General features: G+C 43.9%; 2 protein-coding genes across 4 annotated transcripts in view; one reads left to right on the forward strand and one right to left on the reverse strand.

Moving 5' to 3' along the window:
• The first annotated feature begins 925 nt into the window (after nt 1-925).
• On the forward strand, nt 926-16,254 carry MSH6 (mutS homolog 6). Of its 2 annotated transcripts, none has more exons than XM_051616070.1 (10): nt 926-1,218; nt 2,327-2,529; nt 6,310-6,476; nt 7,350-9,894; nt 11,240-11,505; nt 12,120-12,237; nt 14,464-14,553; nt 15,032-15,186; nt 15,379-15,578; nt 16,088-16,254. In XM_051616070.1, the coding sequence occupies exons 1-10, from the start codon at nt 980-982 to the stop codon at nt 16,167-16,169; spliced, it is 4,065 nt and encodes a 1,354-aa protein (XP_051472030.1). In that variant the 5' UTR covers nt 926-979; the 3' UTR covers nt 16,170-16,254. The 2 variants fall into 2 exon arrangements, with proteins under 2 accessions (XP_051472030.1, XP_051472029.1); XM_051616069.1 differs by having other exon boundaries at nt 927-1,218; nt 7,347-9,894.
• Nucleotides 16,221-17,797, reverse strand: part of FBXO11 (F-box protein 11) — a 72,927-nt gene continuing 71,350 nt past the window's right edge. For both annotated transcript variants that reach the window (XM_051616073.1, XM_051616071.1), the window contains exons 22-23: nt 17,628-17,726; nt 16,221-17,549 (exon numbers count right to left, since the gene is read on the reverse strand). In XM_051616073.1, coding sequence (XP_051472033.1) covers nt 17,420-17,549; nt 17,628-17,726 — 229 coding nt within the window. In that variant the 3' untranslated portion in view covers nt 16,221-17,419. The remainder of the gene's footprint in view (nt 17,550-17,627; nt 17,727-17,797) is intronic.

Raw genomic sequence — 17,797 nt, forward strand, 5'->3', positions numbered from 1 at the left:
TCCTTCAGTATCCTTAGGGTTTGCGTGACCTCTGGTGGTCAAACCCTTATCATGCAGGTCCACTTTTTAAATCGCGGTGGGAGCGTGCCTGGTTAAGATTGTTGGCTGGTTGTGCTGAGCAGTAGAGGTTTTGGCTTGCGGTATTAAACAGCAGTTTAAGTGAAAGGAAAAGGTATGCTAACAGACTTTTAGTGGCAGTAATTTTATTTTTTTTTCTCCGAGTTCATGCTGATAAAAATAAGTTCTTATTTTTCCTCTGTAGTACTGTTGCTTAAGCACAACAGTCAAGAGCCATGGTAGGTATTGCATTTTAGTGCATTAAAAAACGCTTTTAAAGGACATAGCCTCATCTACATATTGGGGGGGGGGGGGGGGGCGGGGAGGGTAGGGAAAAAAGGTGTGGGAAGAGCAGAGGAAAGGATCCTATTATCTTAGCTGCCAGTTCTTAGCTCTGGTGTGGACCTGCCAGCCAAGCCAGCTGAGGGGTATCCCCTTGCAGCCTGGCAGCAGGGCCAGCCGCTGTCCTAGCTTCTCCTTCTCCCAACACACGGCTGCTCCTGCCCTCTGCTGCAGAGGTGGGAAGCTCTCCAACGCGGGCGCCAATACCCCCCTCTCTGGGGGTATTATTCTTTGCGGGAAGGTTCTATCTCAACACTAATTGCAACAAAAACGCTGTGGCCTGACTACAGACAAGTAGCAGCGTTCGAAAGGCTGTGGTTAGTAAGGTCAGGCCTCGCCGCGAACTCCAGGAGCCGGGCAGCGCCCGCCTGGCAGACACGCCGCGGCAGGGCGGCCCGCTCACAGGGCAGGCGCCGAGGCTGCGCGGAGGCGGGAAGGAAGCGGGAAGGAGGCGGGGGCAGCTCCGCACCCCCGCAGCCCCGCCTCCGCGTTTCCCGCCCCGGGATGGCGCGCTGGGGGCGGGGCAGGGGCGGTGGCGGGCTCGGCGCGCTTGGGGCGGGCCGCGGTTCCCGCCGTGGCCATGTCTCGGCAGAGCACCCTGCTCCGCTTCTTCCCCAAGGCGGCCCCGGCACCGCCTCAGGCGGCTGCACCCGCGCCCGCCCCGCCGCAGGCCGCCGCGGAGACCCGCCGCCGCGCTTCGGGCGAGCAGGATGGCCGCCGGGCCCCCAGCAGCCCGGCGAGCGACGGCGCGGCGGGCAGAGCTGCGTCCCGCCGCCGGGAGACAAGCGGAGGGGACGGCGCGGCCGCCAAGGTCCCCGGGTGAGCGGCGGGAGGAGCGGGGCCTGCGGGGGGGGAGGGGAGGGGAGGGGCGGGAGCGGCAGCGGGGGGGGGCGGCGCGCGCGGGCCGTGGCGGGCGGGGGGGGGGCTGCGTCGGGCGGGAGCGGGGCGGCCCCGCACCCCTCGGACCGGGGGCTCCGCGCCGCCGAGCCCGGGGGGCGGCTGCCGGGGCCTGCCGGGCGGGCGGGGCGGGGCGGGAAGGGCGCGCAGCGAGCCCCGCGCCTCAGGCCGTGCCCCGGGCGGTGCGGGGCGGCTGCTTCCCCTGGGTCGAGGTGTGGGGCCGGCGGGACAGCGCCCACAGCTGCGGGAGGAGGGGATCCTGAGCTCCTCCTGTTTTGAAACACCCCAGTGCCTGCTCTGTTGGTGTGGCGGGGTGCGTGTCTCGGACGTGAGCTGCCCCGCAGTCTGGCGGCAGCCCCCAGGGCCACCCTCGCCGGCCTGGGTGAGACCCGGCAGCGGCTGGGTTAACATCTCGGCGGGGTAATATCTCGGCGGGCAGGGAGCGAGCAAATAAAAGCCGCATCGGGTGGTTTGCAGTGGAGAGAGTTTCTATTTGTTCGTTTGGTTTTTGGGTAGCCGGAGGGTTTTTTGAAATCCTGCTCGTTTCCTTTAGGTGCCCTGTTGAGAATTGGTCTTCAGAGGAAGACTTGTCTTGGTTATGTAGGTTGAAAGTTCGTGACGTGTAGTCTGTGATCTGTTTCTTTCAGTTAGTGCCTGTTTGGACCCAGTTACTCACCCCTCCCCCGAGAAGCCCACTAGGAGGGTTTGCACAGGGCTCTCGGTGGCCCTGCCTGAGCAGAGGGCTTGGGCGAGGTGGCCTCCAGAGGTCCCGTACAACCTCAGCCAGTCTTCCGTGACTGTCAGTGTGGGTGCTGATAGAACCTGGAGGAGCAAATCAGAAGAGCCATTTTAAGAGAAATACTGATTGTGATATAGACAGACTGTATAATCCAGGGTGCACCAGCTTAGGAGCCTTCCAAGACCTTCAGTGGGCAAGCTGCTCAGAAGCAGCATGCAGTTTTGTTGATGAAGAGAGCTGTTTTAAAATGTTTATTATGTTCCTTAAATTACACATCTCCTGTCTTTGCAGTGTCTCCTGTGAGTATTCACCTGGTGACTTGGTCTGGGCCAAGATGGAAGGTTATCCTTGGTGGCCGTGTCTCATATACAACCACCCGACTGAAAGAACAATTGTCAGAGGAAGAGGGAAATCTGCTCGTGTCCATGTGCAGTTTTTTGATGACAGCCCTACCAGGGGCTGGGTCAGTATTAAATATTTGAGGCCATATAAAGGTAAGGGATGTAAATGGATTTTTTTGACAGGGAAATAATACCATTTGTTTGGGAAAAATAGGCATGGAATATAGGGTATGGTATTCTCCATGCAGAAAGAGCAGCAAAACAAAGATTAGTATTGAGTGGGAAAACATGTTTTGTACTTTGTAAGTTAGAGAAGGCAAGTTTTTGAGGGTTTCAGGTATTTTTATGGTTGTACAGTTCTTTGGGCATGAAACACTAAGCCCTCTTGTTAGATTAGAAGGAAAACTTAAAGCTTGCTTATGTTTTAAAGTTTGGTCCTTTATTTCTCCCATCAATAAAAAAAAGATTTAAAAGATAAATCAACTATTTCAATTTTTGGCACTGAAGGCCCTAACATATTAGGAATGCCAAAATTAGTTTTTAAGCAGGTATTTAGGAACTATGGTTTGTCCAGAAACAAAATATTAGTCACAGGAGGTTCGTTAGGTAACTAAAATTAATTATACTGTGGTGTTAGTTCTTTTTAGCAATACAGTACAGCTTTGTTAATGAAGTATATAACTTGAGAATTCACTGTTTGTTGGGATGGTGCTTGTAGTTACAGAGCAAAGTTGGTGTTTGTTATCTTGAAGAAATGACTTAGCTAACTAATGAAAATCAAACGTCATAAAGAGTTAAAACAGCATTTTAAATCTCACCTTAGTAATAATGGTGATCTGTTTTCAGTGTAACAAATGAATTTAAACAGTTTTATTTCAAGTCTGAGTTCCATCTCATGTGATCATGTAATCTTTTTTTTACCTTGTTTATATTTCAATGTACTGCACTTAAGCCATAGTTAATTTTGCATTGAAATGGTAATGTTATTCTAAGTGTTAGCATAGCTTAAGGCAAATTGATTGATCCATGGTGTTTATGTATCGTTCCTGAAGGTATTCTAAAATAATCCAATATACTTTAACAGCTTGCTGTTGCACTTAGAAGCAAGTATAGGTAAGGAGAATAGAGCTGTTTACTGAACAAAAATTGCAGAAAAATAAGAAGGGTTCAAAATGTTTAAGAACAGAAACAGTGGTATATTTACAAGATAAAATATTAATCTAAAATATAAAAACAATAAATACACACTTTGCTTTTAAATTCAGACAAAATGCTTCTATGTATACAAAGTAAGAGTCTTGGAGCCTTTCGGTAAGAAAATGGAGAAGTTTCTTACATTGTGGTATTGTTTGTAACTGAATAAATGCAGGCAGCACAGAGGTAGACTTCCAACAGCTGGGCATGCAAGAAGTGGAGTTAAATACAAGCTGGTTAAGTGAACATGCAGGTGTTGCACATTTGAGGCTTTTCTCTTGCTATCATTAAATTGTTGGTATTAAATACAAAATATTTTAAAATTGTCTCATTGCATTTGCATAACTAAAATGGAGATCTGGTTTGTTAATGTGTTACCTTTGTGCAGTAGAAGCAGCTGCTTGTAGCTCCTGCTTTGCTTCTGCAAGCTCAGAGACATGAACATGAGCAAGTGTTCTGTTTGCCTTGTGTCTGAGACAGATAGACTGCAAGTCATCTGCTTTTTGTCTGCCATTGGCTTAGAGCTGAAGCTTCAGTTAATAGCAGCCTCTGCAGGGATTTACCAGAGTGGGTGTGAGGAGCTATTAAAGCAGATCCTACTGTCCATTGCAGCCAGCTTCCATTATAAGGGCAGAAAAAGGAATTGCCCTTCCCCATCTATAATCATACAGATACTCTTCTCTCTCCTTTCTTTTCCTCAGGCTGACTCTCTAATGTGTTACATATGCCATTCACTTTTTGAGCATGGCATTATGATGAATGTTGGTGTCTTTGGAGACCCTTTCTAGAAATTGATCTGTAGGCTGGTTGGCTGTGTTTTTGTCTTTATGTACAGGTCGTGGAAGGAGGAACTGTGGTGCTCAAGGGATATGAAAGAGGATGAGGGAATGGTATGGTTATTAATAGGCTTTGCTGTGTCTGTGATACCTGCAGTGTCAGGGTGAATTGCCAGTGTGACTGATAATCAGCTAATCTGGCTGATAGCTTGCTGTTGAGTCTGGGCACCTTCCTGCACTTAGAGGAGCAGTTTAAATGGCCAGCAGAGCCAAGAGGTTTATGTCATAGATAACTGATGCCCAGAACTTGAAGATAACTTTGTGGTTGAACTTACCTGTAAAAGTATCTGTGTGGTCTCAGTCAGGTCTGCTGCACTGTTAGTATAAAGTGTTGCTTTTAATAGTAACTATACTAAGTGTGATGGTGTTCACAGCTTAGCTTAGAAATATTCAGATGTGGTAACGAGTTACAGAAACAGAAGGAATTCTTCAAGTGTTCACATACTAGATAGACATTTCATTTGTGAGTGTTTAGACTTTCTCTAGGGATCACTTCTCAGGCTGAGAGAGTCATGGGTTGCTGTAGTTAATATGTGAGAATGACCAGTAACAAATCAGTGTTAGATAATCATGAAATCACAGAATCATCCTGGTTAGAAAAGACCTTGAAGATCATCAATTCCAACTATAACCTAAATCCCCCTACCATAATGTAATCCGCCTGTTCAGTGCTTAAATCATGTTGCTAAGCACTACATCTATGTTTCTTTTAAACACTTCCAGGGATGGTGACTTCACCACCTCCCTGGGCAGCCTGTTCCACTGTCCAACCACTCTTTCAATAAAGAAATTCTTTCTAATATCCAGTCTAAACCTCCCCTGGTGCAGCTTCAGGCCATTTCCTCTGGTGCTGTCATTACTCACCTGGGAGAAGAGGCCAACTCCCACCTCCCTACAACCTCCTTTCACGTAGTTGTAGAGAGCAGTGAGGTCTCCCCTCAGCCTCCTCCTCTTCAAATTAAACAATCCCAGTTCCCTCAGTCTCTCCTCATAGGACTTACTCTCCAGACCTTTCACCAGCTTGGTAGCTCTTCTCTGGACACGCTTGAGCAACTCAACATCCTTCTTGTAGTGAGGGTCCCAGAACTGCACATAGTACTGGAGGTCTGGCCTCGCCAGTGCTGAGTACAGGGGCATGGACACCTCCCTACGCTGGCCACACTGTTCCTGATGCAGGCCAGGATGCTGTTGGCCTTCTTGGCCACCTGGGCACACTGCTGGCTCCTGCTAAGTTGGCTGTCAACCAGCACCCCCGGGTCCATCTCCACCATGGAGCTTTCCAGCCACTGATCCCCAAGCCTGTAGCTTTGCATGGGATTGTTGTGACCAAAGTGCAGGACCTGGCACTTGGCCTTGTTAAACCTTGTACAATTGGCCTCAGCCCATTGATCCAGCCTGTCCAGGTCTCTGCAGAGCCTTCCTACCCTCAATCAAGTCGACACTTCCACCCAGCTTAGTGTCATCTGCAGACTCACTTAGGAAGCACTCCATCCTTTCATCTAGGTCATTAATAAAGATATTAAACAAGACAGGACCCAAAACGGAGCCCTGGGGGACACCCCTGGTGACCAGCCACCAGCTGGATCCAACCTCATTCCCTACAACTCTCTGGGCCTGGCCTTCCAGGCAGTTTTTTACCCAGCAGAGAGTGCACTTGTCTATGCCATGAGCCACCAGCTTCTCCAGGAGAATGCTGTGGGAGATGGTGTAAAAGGCCTTCCCAAAGTCCAGATAGACAGCATCCACAGCTCTTCCCTCATCCACCAGGTGGGTCACGTGATCATTAAAAATCCTTACCCTGCCCCAATTTTACTAGGTGTCTGAGTACACTTAAAAGTGAGTATAAACACTGACAAAGGACTGGCTAAATGCTAGACCTGACGAGTTATTTGTGGTTTTACAGGTTCCTCAGATGGGGAGACAATGAAGGGAGGTATGTTTTACAGCACAAAGCCTGAAATTAAAAGAGCAATGGTGCTAGCGGATGATGCCATGAGTAAAGATAAAACTGAGCGCCTTGAACTGGCAGTGTGCCGTGAGCCGTCAGACACTGAGGAGGAAGAAACAGAGGTAATTTTTTTTGTACTTGGTGTCATTTTTAGAAATAGTGCTAGAACTGAAAAGCTGCCTCTTGGAGCTAAGCATGGAGTATCCTGCAGTTCCCTGCTACAGTGGTCACAGCTTATCTGCTCTCTAATCATGCATGCACGTGTACCCCTTTGTTTTTCTTTCTGCTGCCTCAATGCTACCAGGTCATACACTGGTCTCTTTTCTATTTGGAAAGACAAATCTAGTATCTCTCTGGTGTTCTGTATGGTAAGGACTGACCTCAAAACTTACTTCTCTGAAGTATATAATCTCTCTTTGTTGATCACTCTGTTATTAGCACAGATGACCCACTTTCTTCTTCGTAAGTTTAGGACGTATTTTGTGGTGTATCTTTTGATGTTCTGTATCTGGTATTCATATACCACGTGCCCCTAAGTTCTGACTTGGAAGTTTTCATTTGTCATGCATGTCATGCTCCTCAGTTAGCATGGCCAGTCTACTCTTTCTCCAGCATGACATGGCCCAGGGGTCAGGTGCCACTCCAAGCATTGTGTTACGTTCATGGCAACAGTGCAATGTTAGCTTATGGAGGCATTTCTCCATTGTGCTGAATTTCATATGCCCTTTGTCCAGTTTAAATGTTCATACTATCACTTATCACAGAATCATTAACAAGATTTTAAAGAATACAAGTAAGAGTAATTGTGCCACTGGCTGGTATCAGTTCCTTAATCCAGAAAAATGAATTCTAAATTGGCTGTGACTTTCCTGTCTCTTGCTTGAACTATCATAGCTACTGCATTGTTGCACATTTTTGCACTTCCTTTTACAGCAGCAATACTTTACTTTGTAGCCAGAATTTTTTATAGGTTAAATAATTTATTTTTCCAGCAGATGAGTGAAAGTGCATCAGGCAACAGTGATGACTGCAATAGTGAGGAGGATGTGAAGAGTAGTAAGAGAGCAATGCGCAGGGAAAGTTCCATAAAAGCAAAAAGAAGAAGAGTGGTGGATTCTGACAGTGATCGTGATGGTTCTGATGTAGAGTTCAAGCCTGATGTGAAGGAAGCAGCAAGCAGTGAGGAAGAAGCTAGTAGTGGGGTGGATGAACATGAATCTGCTGATGCAGAGACGGATGCAGAGAGTGTTGAAGAAAGTCCCATAAAAGTCCCTTCTAAACGAAAGAGACAAGAGAGAAGCAAGCCTGCTAAAAGGAGTAGCCTAGAAAATAATAATTCTGAAGCACCCAAAAGACCAGTAACCGTTTCTCTAGAAGCCAAGTCTAAGCTGACAGCGTTTGCAGCACCTGAAAGTTTTGAATCTCAAGCAAATGCTTCCAGTGGAGGCACAGGTGGGTTCGCAGTATGGGAGCATGAAAAGCTTGACTGGTTGCAGGCGGGGAAGAAGAAAGATGCACACAGGAGACGGCAGAGTGACCCTGATTATGACCCATGTACCCTCTATGTACCTGAGGACTACCTGAACAAGTGTACACCAGGAATGCGGAGGTGGTGGCAGCTGAAAAGTCAAAACTTCGATGCTGTGATATGCTACAAAGTTGGAAAATTCTATGAGTTGTATCATATGGATGCAGTCACTGGTGTAAATGAGTTGGGCCTGATCTTCATGAAAGGTACTTGGGCTCATTCAGGTTTTCCAGAAACTGCATTTGGCAGATTTTCTGATGTTTTAGTGCAGAAAGGCTACAAGGTTGCCCGTATTGAGCAAACAGAAACTCCTGAAATGATGGAAATGCGCTGCAAGGCAATGGCCCACCCAACAAAATTTGACAAGGTTGTGCGCCGAGAAATATGCAGGATCATCACCAAAGGCACTCAGACCTACAGTGTTCTGGATTCTGACCCCTCTGAGAACCACAACAAATACCTTCTGTGTGTTAAGGAGAAAGAAGACTCCTCTGGACAGCGTGTTTATGGGGTTTGCTTTGTTGACACATCGGTGGGGAAGTTTTATGTAGGCCAGTTCTCAGATGATCGGCATTGTTCAAGGTTTAGGACTTTAGTAGCGCATTACACTCCTGTGCAGGTACTGTATGAAAAGGGGAACCTGTCTGCGGACACTCAGAAGATACTGAAGAGCTCACTTGTTTCTTGTATTCAGGAAGGGCTTATCTCTGGTTCCCAGTTCTGGAATGCATCTAAAACACTGAAAGTCCTTCTTGAAGAAGGTTATTTCAAAGAGAAACAGAACTCTGAAGATGGATGTTCTCTGCCCTCTGTAATCAAATCTCTGACTTCGGAGAATGACTCGCTCGGATTAACTCCTGGTGAAAACAGTGAATTAGCTTTGTCAGCTCTTGGGGGATGTGTTTTCTATCTCAAAAAATGCCTGATTGATCAGGAGCTCTTATCGCTGACAAACTTCGAAGAGTATGTCCCTGTGGATATTGCTGCTGCAAAAACTGTGAGCTCAAGTAGTTTCTTTGCGAAAACTGACCAGCGGATGGTCCTGGATGGAGTGACCCTGATGAACTTGGAAGTCCTGCAGAATGGAACCAATGGAACCACGGAAGGTACTTTGCTGGAAAGGATTGATTCTTGTTGTACGCCATTTGGGAAGCGACTCCTGAAACAGTGGCTCTGTGCTCCGCTTTGTAATCCCAAGTCCATCAATGATCGCTTAGATGCTGTTGAGGATCTTCTGGCAGTGCCACATAAAATGTCCGAAGTTTGTGAGCACCTGAAGAAGCTTCCTGACCTTGAAAGGCTGCTCAGCAAAATTCACAGTATTGGATCGCCACTTAAAAGTCAGAACCATCCAGACAGCAGGGCCGTCTTTTACGAAGAAGTCAAATACAGCAAAAAAAAAATTGCTGACTTTTTGTCTGCACTGGAGGGGTTTAAAGTAATGAATGAAATTGTTGATGCAATGGAAGAAATTGCCGGTGACTTCAAATCTAAGGTCCTCAAGCAGCTAGTCACCCGCAAAGCAAAAAATCCAGAGGGCCGCTTCCCAGACTTGAGTGCGGAGCTTAAAAGATGGGATACTGCTTTTGACCATAACCAGGCTCGAAAGACAGGAGTGATTACTCCCAAGGTGGGCTTTGATCCCGATTATGATAAAGCGCTACAGGATATTAAAGCTGTTGAGGAAGATCTTCACAACTACTTGGCTCAGCAACGCAAACTGCTTGGGTTTAAATCTGTTCTGTACTGGGGGGCAGGCAAAAACCGATACCAAATGGAAATACCAGAAAGTGTAGTGTCACGTAATTTGCCTGAGGAATATGAGTTGAAGTCAAGCAGGAAGGGATATAAGCGCTACTGGACGAAGGAGATCGAGAAGATGCTGGCTGCGATGATCAATGCCGAGGAGCGCAGGGATGCAGCACTGAAAGACTGTATGAGGCGTTTGTTTTACAACTTTGATAAAAACAGCAAAGACTGGCAGACAGCTGTGGAATGCATTGCTGTGTTAGGTAAGAGGTTTTCTTCATTTTGACGTAGAATAAAAATAATACTTGATAGTAAATGATGAAATCTGATCCGGGTAAGCCAGATAGGCTTGTTGCTCCTACTTTGTAGTTTTAAAACTTTGATTGTGGTAACAGCATTGATAATTAACAGTGATCACCTGTTTGCCTCCTAACAGTAAATGGCAGAACAGGTGGCTTGCTGGTCTTGGATATTTGCAAGCTCTTTCTTTGTTCCTGCTATGTGATTGCAGGTGTGCAGCTGACTATTTCTCACAGTTAAGTGTAGCCTGCTGGGTCTCCCACTGCAGCTAGCATTCTCTTGTATGGATTAGTAGCTTTTTTGTAAATGAAGGCAGTGATGCAGATGGAGGGGTAAACATCTAGTGTGCTAATCATCTCCTTTCCATCTGAGCAGGCTGCTTTATCAGCAGCCTTTAGATGGAAAAAAAAAAAACGGTCAGTGTCACTATTTTGAAGAAGGTAGTCTAGTAAGAAGACTTCTCCAAATCTTCCATGAATTTCTGGGGTAGAACAGTCTCCTGTATTCCCTTCTTGTGACTGGCGTACTCTTGTACTGTGAATTTTCTGCTAGCAGGAGGCACTCCAAGATGTCTTTGCTGCCAGGAAAAAATAAAAGCGGTCTCCGAATGCCATTGGAACAGAAAAGGAAGTATTGGTGGGCAGGGAGCATTGTGTGGGAAAGAATTCTCTAAATAGGCTGGGAGAGCTGGGAAGCAGTCACATTAGCTACAGCACAGTACCAGAGCAAGTACTGAAAATCAGAGGAGAGCGACATAGCTGTAATGAAGTCTCTAAACTCACATAACATGGTCTCATTTTGTTAGGTAATCAGCTTTGAGTACCGTAGAGCTAGGCTAATTGAGGGGGGTTGTGCTGCTGCCAACCGAGTTTTGATGCTTACATAAACTTATTCTGGCAACTTCAGAGCAGCATTATGGTTCTTAACAAAGTAACTAGTTGTCACAGAAGCTGATTTCCTCTTTACTTAGCTTGTTACAAACAAAACAATGCAAGAAAATAATATTTTATACACATATGTTTAAAAAATAGCTTTTAAAGTGACATTATGTGGATTGTAAAGACTTTTAGACTAAAGTCTAGAGGGGAGGATTTTTAGTCTGACATCAGTAGAAATCTGGAATGAATAAGGAAGCATACCACCTTTTACTTGTTCTTCTGGAGTACTTCTTGGGTGTTTTTGTTAACAGGAAAATGGAATGGAAATGGAAAATTGTGTTTCTAAAAATGCTTTTCAATGAGTAAATGCATTCCAGTGAGTAAAGAAAGGTGAAAGTGTGAGTTACTGGAATTTCTCTTAATCTTACAGATGTCTTGATGTCCCTTGCTAACTACAGTCAAGATGGTGATGGACCACTGTGCCGACCTGTAATTCTACTGCCTGTGGATAGTGCTCCTCCTTTCCTGGAACTTAAAAATTCACGCCATCCATGCATTACAAAAACTTTTTTTGGGGATGACTTTATTCCTAATGACATTGTGATAGGCAGCAAAGATGAAGACAGCAGTACCAAAGCCTCCTGTGTCTTAGTAACTGGTCCGAATATGGGTGGCAAATCTACCCTCATGAGACAGGTGACTATCTACATAAGAGTGAATGTGCCAGGGTACCTCTGCTTTGCATAAAGGAATGACATGATTTAACTGTTTATAAATATCCATGCAGGTCTTAGCAGTGGTCTTCAGGGTGTGCAGCACAGTACAGCAGTTACCCTGTAAAGACAATATAATCTGGTAGAAAATGCCCATGTTTTGATAGTAGATTTTCTGCTTATTTCAGTGAGGCGTAAATGTTAATTGTCCCACGAGAGATGGTTGGGAAAAAATGAGAGAGTATCTTTTATCTTTTTCAAGTGGCCTTATCCAGGACTTGGCATCATCTGGCAAAAGATGCTTCTGCAGGTTGAACAAGATGAAAACAGAGATCAGTGGCAACTGGGAAAGCAACAGGGAGTTTCCTTTATAAACACTGCTTCCTGTGATAATTTGTGTTTTGAAGGTTTTCAGAGTAGTTTAGACCTACTTGAGATGACAGCGCTGCAGTCTAGAGCTGTTAAAACAGTAGGAAGCTTTATGTACTCTAGTCTCTCTGTTTCAGAGGAAATGCAGTTTCATTCCCTTGTTCTCTATGTAGAACTGAAACTCCAAGCACATAGTAGAAATTGAAATGTTTAATCTTTGTTCTGCAGGCTGGTCTCCTGGTTATAATGGCTCAACTGGGATGTTACGTACCTGCTGAAGTCTGCAGGCTGACACCGATTGACAGAGTCTTTACGAGGCTTGGAGCCTCAGACAGAATTATGTCGGGTGAGTTTCTGAAATCCAGCTGTCCAAAGTGTTTTTGTCAATGAGTGAGTTTCGTTTTTTTGCTTTGAGTGGCAAGTTGGAAAGGGATAGTCTGCTGATTTAACAGGGAGAGCTGGCCAGTGAATTTGTTGTCTCATTGTTCAGAGTACAAACAGGATTATGTAGTTATGCTCGATTTGTTTTATATGCTTGCCCTCCATTATTTTTGACACACAGGACCAATTTTTAATGAATTGCAATATTAAAAGCTTGCCTTCCAGCTGGATGCAAGCCTGGGGAATAAATACCTTTTTTGATGCTGTACAGTTGATTGTGTTCTACTTACACAGGTGTCTTTCTCTAAGTGTTCTGGAATAATAGGACAGTGATCTTCAGGTAGCTGTTGTAGAGGAGTTGAATATGTACCCTCTTGCAGGGACTGGAGGTCACTTATTTCAATTAGAATGTACCTGCCTTATGTGTGAAGTCCAGTTTCTTCATACAATTACCAAAGAGGCAAGCTTCCTTCTTGGAAGGAGTTGTTGGCAATTGTTGGAGTGTTTTGTTTCTTCCATGGAGGGGAAGACAAGAGGTGGAGATGACACAACAGCTGGAACACGAAAATCTGGTTGTGGTGGTAGGCAAAGTGTCACAGGGCTAGAAAAAACAAAGTATTTTTTGTGGTAATAAGAGTAGTATCACGACTCAAGGAGGGTGCAGATTTTCTGTGATCTTTCTGCTGAAAAATGTGTGTCAGTGAATATGAAAGGAGTTAAGCCTACTGAACTAGTTGCACATAAGGAATTTTGAAATGAATAATTCTGAGTTCTTAATTTAAAAAAATATTTACCCTTCCCCAAATTGAGGCTTTTCTTAGCAGCTAGAAAATGTTACTAAGTCTTTGCACCCAGCTATTTTCCGTTTTGCTTCACTTCAGCACAAAAAGAAATGTTAAGAATGAAGGAGTACTTATGGTAGAAATAAAAACTGCCCTTGCTGCAAGAGAGGTGGTGTAGAAAAATGCAGCATTTTCAACTTTTTTATATTAATGGAGAGCTAATCTTTTCCGAATATCTGCAGAAATGTTTTAACATTTCACAGCATGAGGCTGACCACTGCACAGCAGAACTGATTTTGAAATCTGTTCTTGAGGCATTAGTTTCCACACTGTATAGAAACAAAAGCACAGGGGAAGTTGTTCCACAGCAGCTATTTCCTAACTGAAGTCAACAGGATTTTTATGGAGTAAATTTTAAGTAATATAACTTTTAAATTGCTTATGTAATTGTAGGGAAGTATTTTCTAAAGTGAATAAATGGTTATTCCTAAACAGTTAAAAAAATTCCATCCTGGAAATGTTTTTAAACAGGTGAAGAAAATCAGGATCGCTGGACTCTTGCTTAATAATTCATGTTGAAAAACTTACATTAGAGCAGAGCAGTGTTTGTGCAGCATGAGTATAGGAAGTAAATAATTGCCTTCTCTGCAATGACATTAATTGCTGCTGCATGATTATTTTGAATGAACCTTACAAAGACCTAGTAAATCTGGACTTTATACATGTGGATTTATTATGTGCAAGGGTCTGGATTATTGTGTATGTGATTGTTCCTGTAATCTGCTAAAACCCAATTTCGGGTTTAAATTTCAAGCCTTGTATTTATCTGGGTTGCTGGAACTCGTGTAAGATGTTTAGACCTTATCAGCATTGTATTTCTTTTGTCATACTTCACTCTACTTAAAAGTACAGGCTTAATAAGCTGAATAATTCATTACCTTATGACATCAATAACCAAACCAGTAACTCTAGTCTTTATTTTTTAAGATTTTCTGCTGGCTTATTCACACTTAAAAAGCCACAGATCTTAGGCCCACCTTGTGTATTTGAGAGCAAGAAGGAGCAAATGATTCTCCTCATCTTGTATCCTTTGTGCCCCTCTTCTTGTCCAGTTGATACATATGACCCACACTATTAAAAGAAGACAGCGAAGGTGGCCTAAAACTTATTTACGCAATTAATTGTACTTGTGCCCATGCCTGTACTCCTAATGAACCAAAACCTGCCCTTTTTTAGCAAATGGAACCCCATCATTCTCAGGATGGAAAAAAGCTGTGTTTTTGTTCACACTGAGTTTGCTGTCAAGCTTCCTTTTAGCTTGATTGAGGCTCAAGCGCAGACTAAATTGGGTTTTAGTTGTGCTTTTCAGAGCTTTGACTAATACTTCATGACTCTTGTTCCTTTTAAAGGTGAAAGTACCTTCTTTGTTGAATTGAGTGAGACTTCCAGCATTCTCCAGCATGCAACAGAGCACTCCCTTGTTCTTCTGGATGAACTGGGTAATTAGTCTATTTTGTAATAGATGGAAATTAAATCTTAAGATTAAAAACTAGCTGTTGGCAACCAAGTACACAAGGTTATCTAAATGTTACTAATGTGTAACTGGGGTCGTATCTATGGACATACCTCTAAGAACATGTATTTTTTTAGGTGCCTTGGGAACTAATACAACACCCTACACCTCCCAGTCATTGCTAGCCTATTTCTAGCTGAGTTTTCCTGCTTTTCTTTGCATAAGTACTTGCAGCAAGCCTTGAGCAAGTCTCAAGAGAGCAGAAATGTCTTTTGCTGCAGTGCAGAAGAGCATGTGATTGTTAGAGGGCAAATACTCCAGTCACTTCCCTGTGATGCTGGTGGCTCTCACTACTCACTTCCATCTTCCACACAGCAAGGAGGGAGGGAGACAGATCACAACAACTGATGAGACATGGCAAATAATGCATTGCACGTGTCTTTGCTTTTCCATGTCCCCTCCAGGCAGAGGCACAGCTACCTTTGATGGCACAGCTATAGCCAGTGCAGTGGTGAAAGAACTTGCAGAGAAAATCCAGTGCCGGACGCTGTTCTCCACACATTACCACTCACTGGTGGAGGATTATTCCCACAACCCAGCTGTGCGGCTGGGGCACATGGTAAGCTGGAACATACCCCTGTGGGCACAGACAGGTAAGATGATGTTTTTGTTACAGGATATAGGCAGATCTCATGCTGTGCATACTTTTCTGCCTGGTCACAGAAGTATCCTAAGAAAAGGATGTGGTGTTTCATGCATTTATTAGTCTGTAACTGTTACATACACTGACTGGTAACTTAACTCTTTCTAGGCATGTATGGTTGAAAACGAGAGTGAAGATCCAAGCCAGGAAACAATTACTTTCCTGTATAAGTTCATTGAAGGAGCCTGTCCAAAGAGCTATGGCTTCAATGCAGCAAGACTTGCTAATATTCCGGAGGAGGTTATTCAGAAGGGGCACAGAAAAGCAAAAGAGTTTGAAAAAACTAACATTTCACTGAGAGTATTTAGGTAAGATCTTGAGTTTTCCATTTCTAACTTGTGCATTGCTTAGCAGGCATCTGTTGTAAAACTTGGACAGTGGCTTTTGCTCATAACTTCCCTCTCTGCTTGGAGACTAAAACTACTTTTGTCAATACAAAATGTATTTCACAAGTGGTGAGGGAGGGAACTACTGAAACCTGACCACACGATGGCAGATACGATGCATAACACAGTATTTTAAGCCTTGGGTCACTATGCAAGGCTCTAGGGCTAAGATCTGAATTAGCACAGAGGTGCAGGGCTGGCTGTGAGCTAAGCCGAAGTGAAGGCAAGTGTGAATAAGCCCACTGCTGGGTGTGTGGGGGGTGATGCTACAGTAGCCCTGAAGCAACCCAGGGGCTAGGCACTAGGAAGCCTTGGCAGCTGGTGCAGATGAAAAATGTCACCTGTGCTTGAAGCTGAGCAGGTAACAGGCAGCTCAGGCTCTGCCCCTCAGTGCCCATGTTCCGTAAAGCTGACTGCATTGTTCTCCTTAGGTACCTGTGCCTGGTGGTGGATGGTGCAACACGTGATGCAAATGCTGTTCAGAAACTTACCACTATGATAAATCATCTTTAAGAACACAAGTATCTTTGTACTGGTGGTTTCTCAAAAATGTATCAGACAACATTATGATCTAATAAACTTTATTTTTTAAAAATGACCATTTTTCCATTGTCTTTCCTAGGAAATTAAACCCTTTAATTCTTACCTACCCTCTACATAATGGTTATTGAGTACTCCACAATATATTAAGTCTAGATGTTATGGTACATGCATACACTTTCAGGCTGTTGATTACCCACTGTCACCAATACACATAAATGGAAAATAGCTATGAAACTGTATAGGGCTGTATATATACTTGTCTCAGCTTCATTAGAGCAGGAAATTGCTGTGATTTCCAGCAGATTACATAAGTAATGTCCAGACTGTTCAAAAAAAACTATGAACAGAGTAAAGTACAAGACTGTTTTGAGGAGACTTTCTACGGTGTACTTTAAAACATAGTAAAATTTCATTCACAAAACTTAAGTTACATGGGTACTTTGTTTTATAGTGCATTATAGTCTAGGAAGTCTCATTAAAACACTCGCTTTTTTGTTAGGGTGGTTTGAGTACAGACTATTGCTGGGGCAGGGAAGGAGATTATTCTAACTTCAGAGGACACCAGAAAAATTGCTGGATATAATTTAAGATTAGTGTTTTCTCTTTCATAGAAAGAACGTACATACTGGGACATGAGTACAGGTACAGCAAGTCTAGGTGTGCTAACAAAACAGGACACATTCAAGTACAATAAGATTTTTTTGCTTGAAATTAGAAACAAACTACATGAGATTAAAGCATTAAAATCATATTTCTCAATCTGAATAAATGTTAAAAAAATCAAAAGAAATGGAGAAGTGCTAGCTCACATTTTTTACCATGTTACAAAAGCAATTGGTACCCATGTCCATAAAGGCAGCAACAAAGAATGCTGCTTGTCTACAGAATAGTACTACTGCAAATTGGACTGCGTTTCAATGCTACTTGTAAAAACACCAGCTTTCAGAAGTTGGTATCTGTACAAAATTGCAGCTTATTTTTCTTCACTTCTGTCCCTTCAAAGTCTTTGTTTACACAGTAATGCTAAAACGCCCAGTTCTGTTATCCTGAGTCAACATATTGCCACTTTCTTTTTTGGTAGGTTGAGCTCCATAGTGTCAACACCTCACACATCCGCTTTAATACAGTCTCTTTCTGCAGAAATGGGCAAGTATAACTTCCTCCAAAAAAAAGTTTTAACAGTTATGATATTAGAATGGCAGGACTTTCTTGAAAGGAATTCAGTTGTGCTGCAATGTATTAGATTCTATAGGTGGAGCAGAGTCATATAGTGTATCTGTATCATGTGTAGGCTCTCCAGCAAGCGTACAGGGATTAGACAGTGTTCCAGCACCACAGTCACAGAAAAACCTAGGGAGAAACAGAGCTCTTTAGTTTCTACTTTATGTGCCTTGTCAAAATGGCTCAATAAACTCGTTTGAAACATACCTATCATGTCTAATGAATTCTACATCATGTCCTTGATGGCACTTCTTAATGCAGTTCACACATATGGCATTGCGGTCTGTGGTGTTACAGGTGTGACACCTGAAGTAAAACACATCATATTAGGCATGAAGCAACAACCTGATGAGTTGAGAAGAGTACTTGGGGAGGGT

This window comes from Apus apus, chromosome 3, assembly GCF_020740795.1.
Source record: "Apus apus isolate bApuApu2 chromosome 3, bApuApu2.pri.cur, whole genome shotgun sequence".
Taxonomy (NCBI): Eukaryota; Metazoa; Chordata; class Aves; order Apodiformes; family Apodidae; genus Apus; species Apus apus.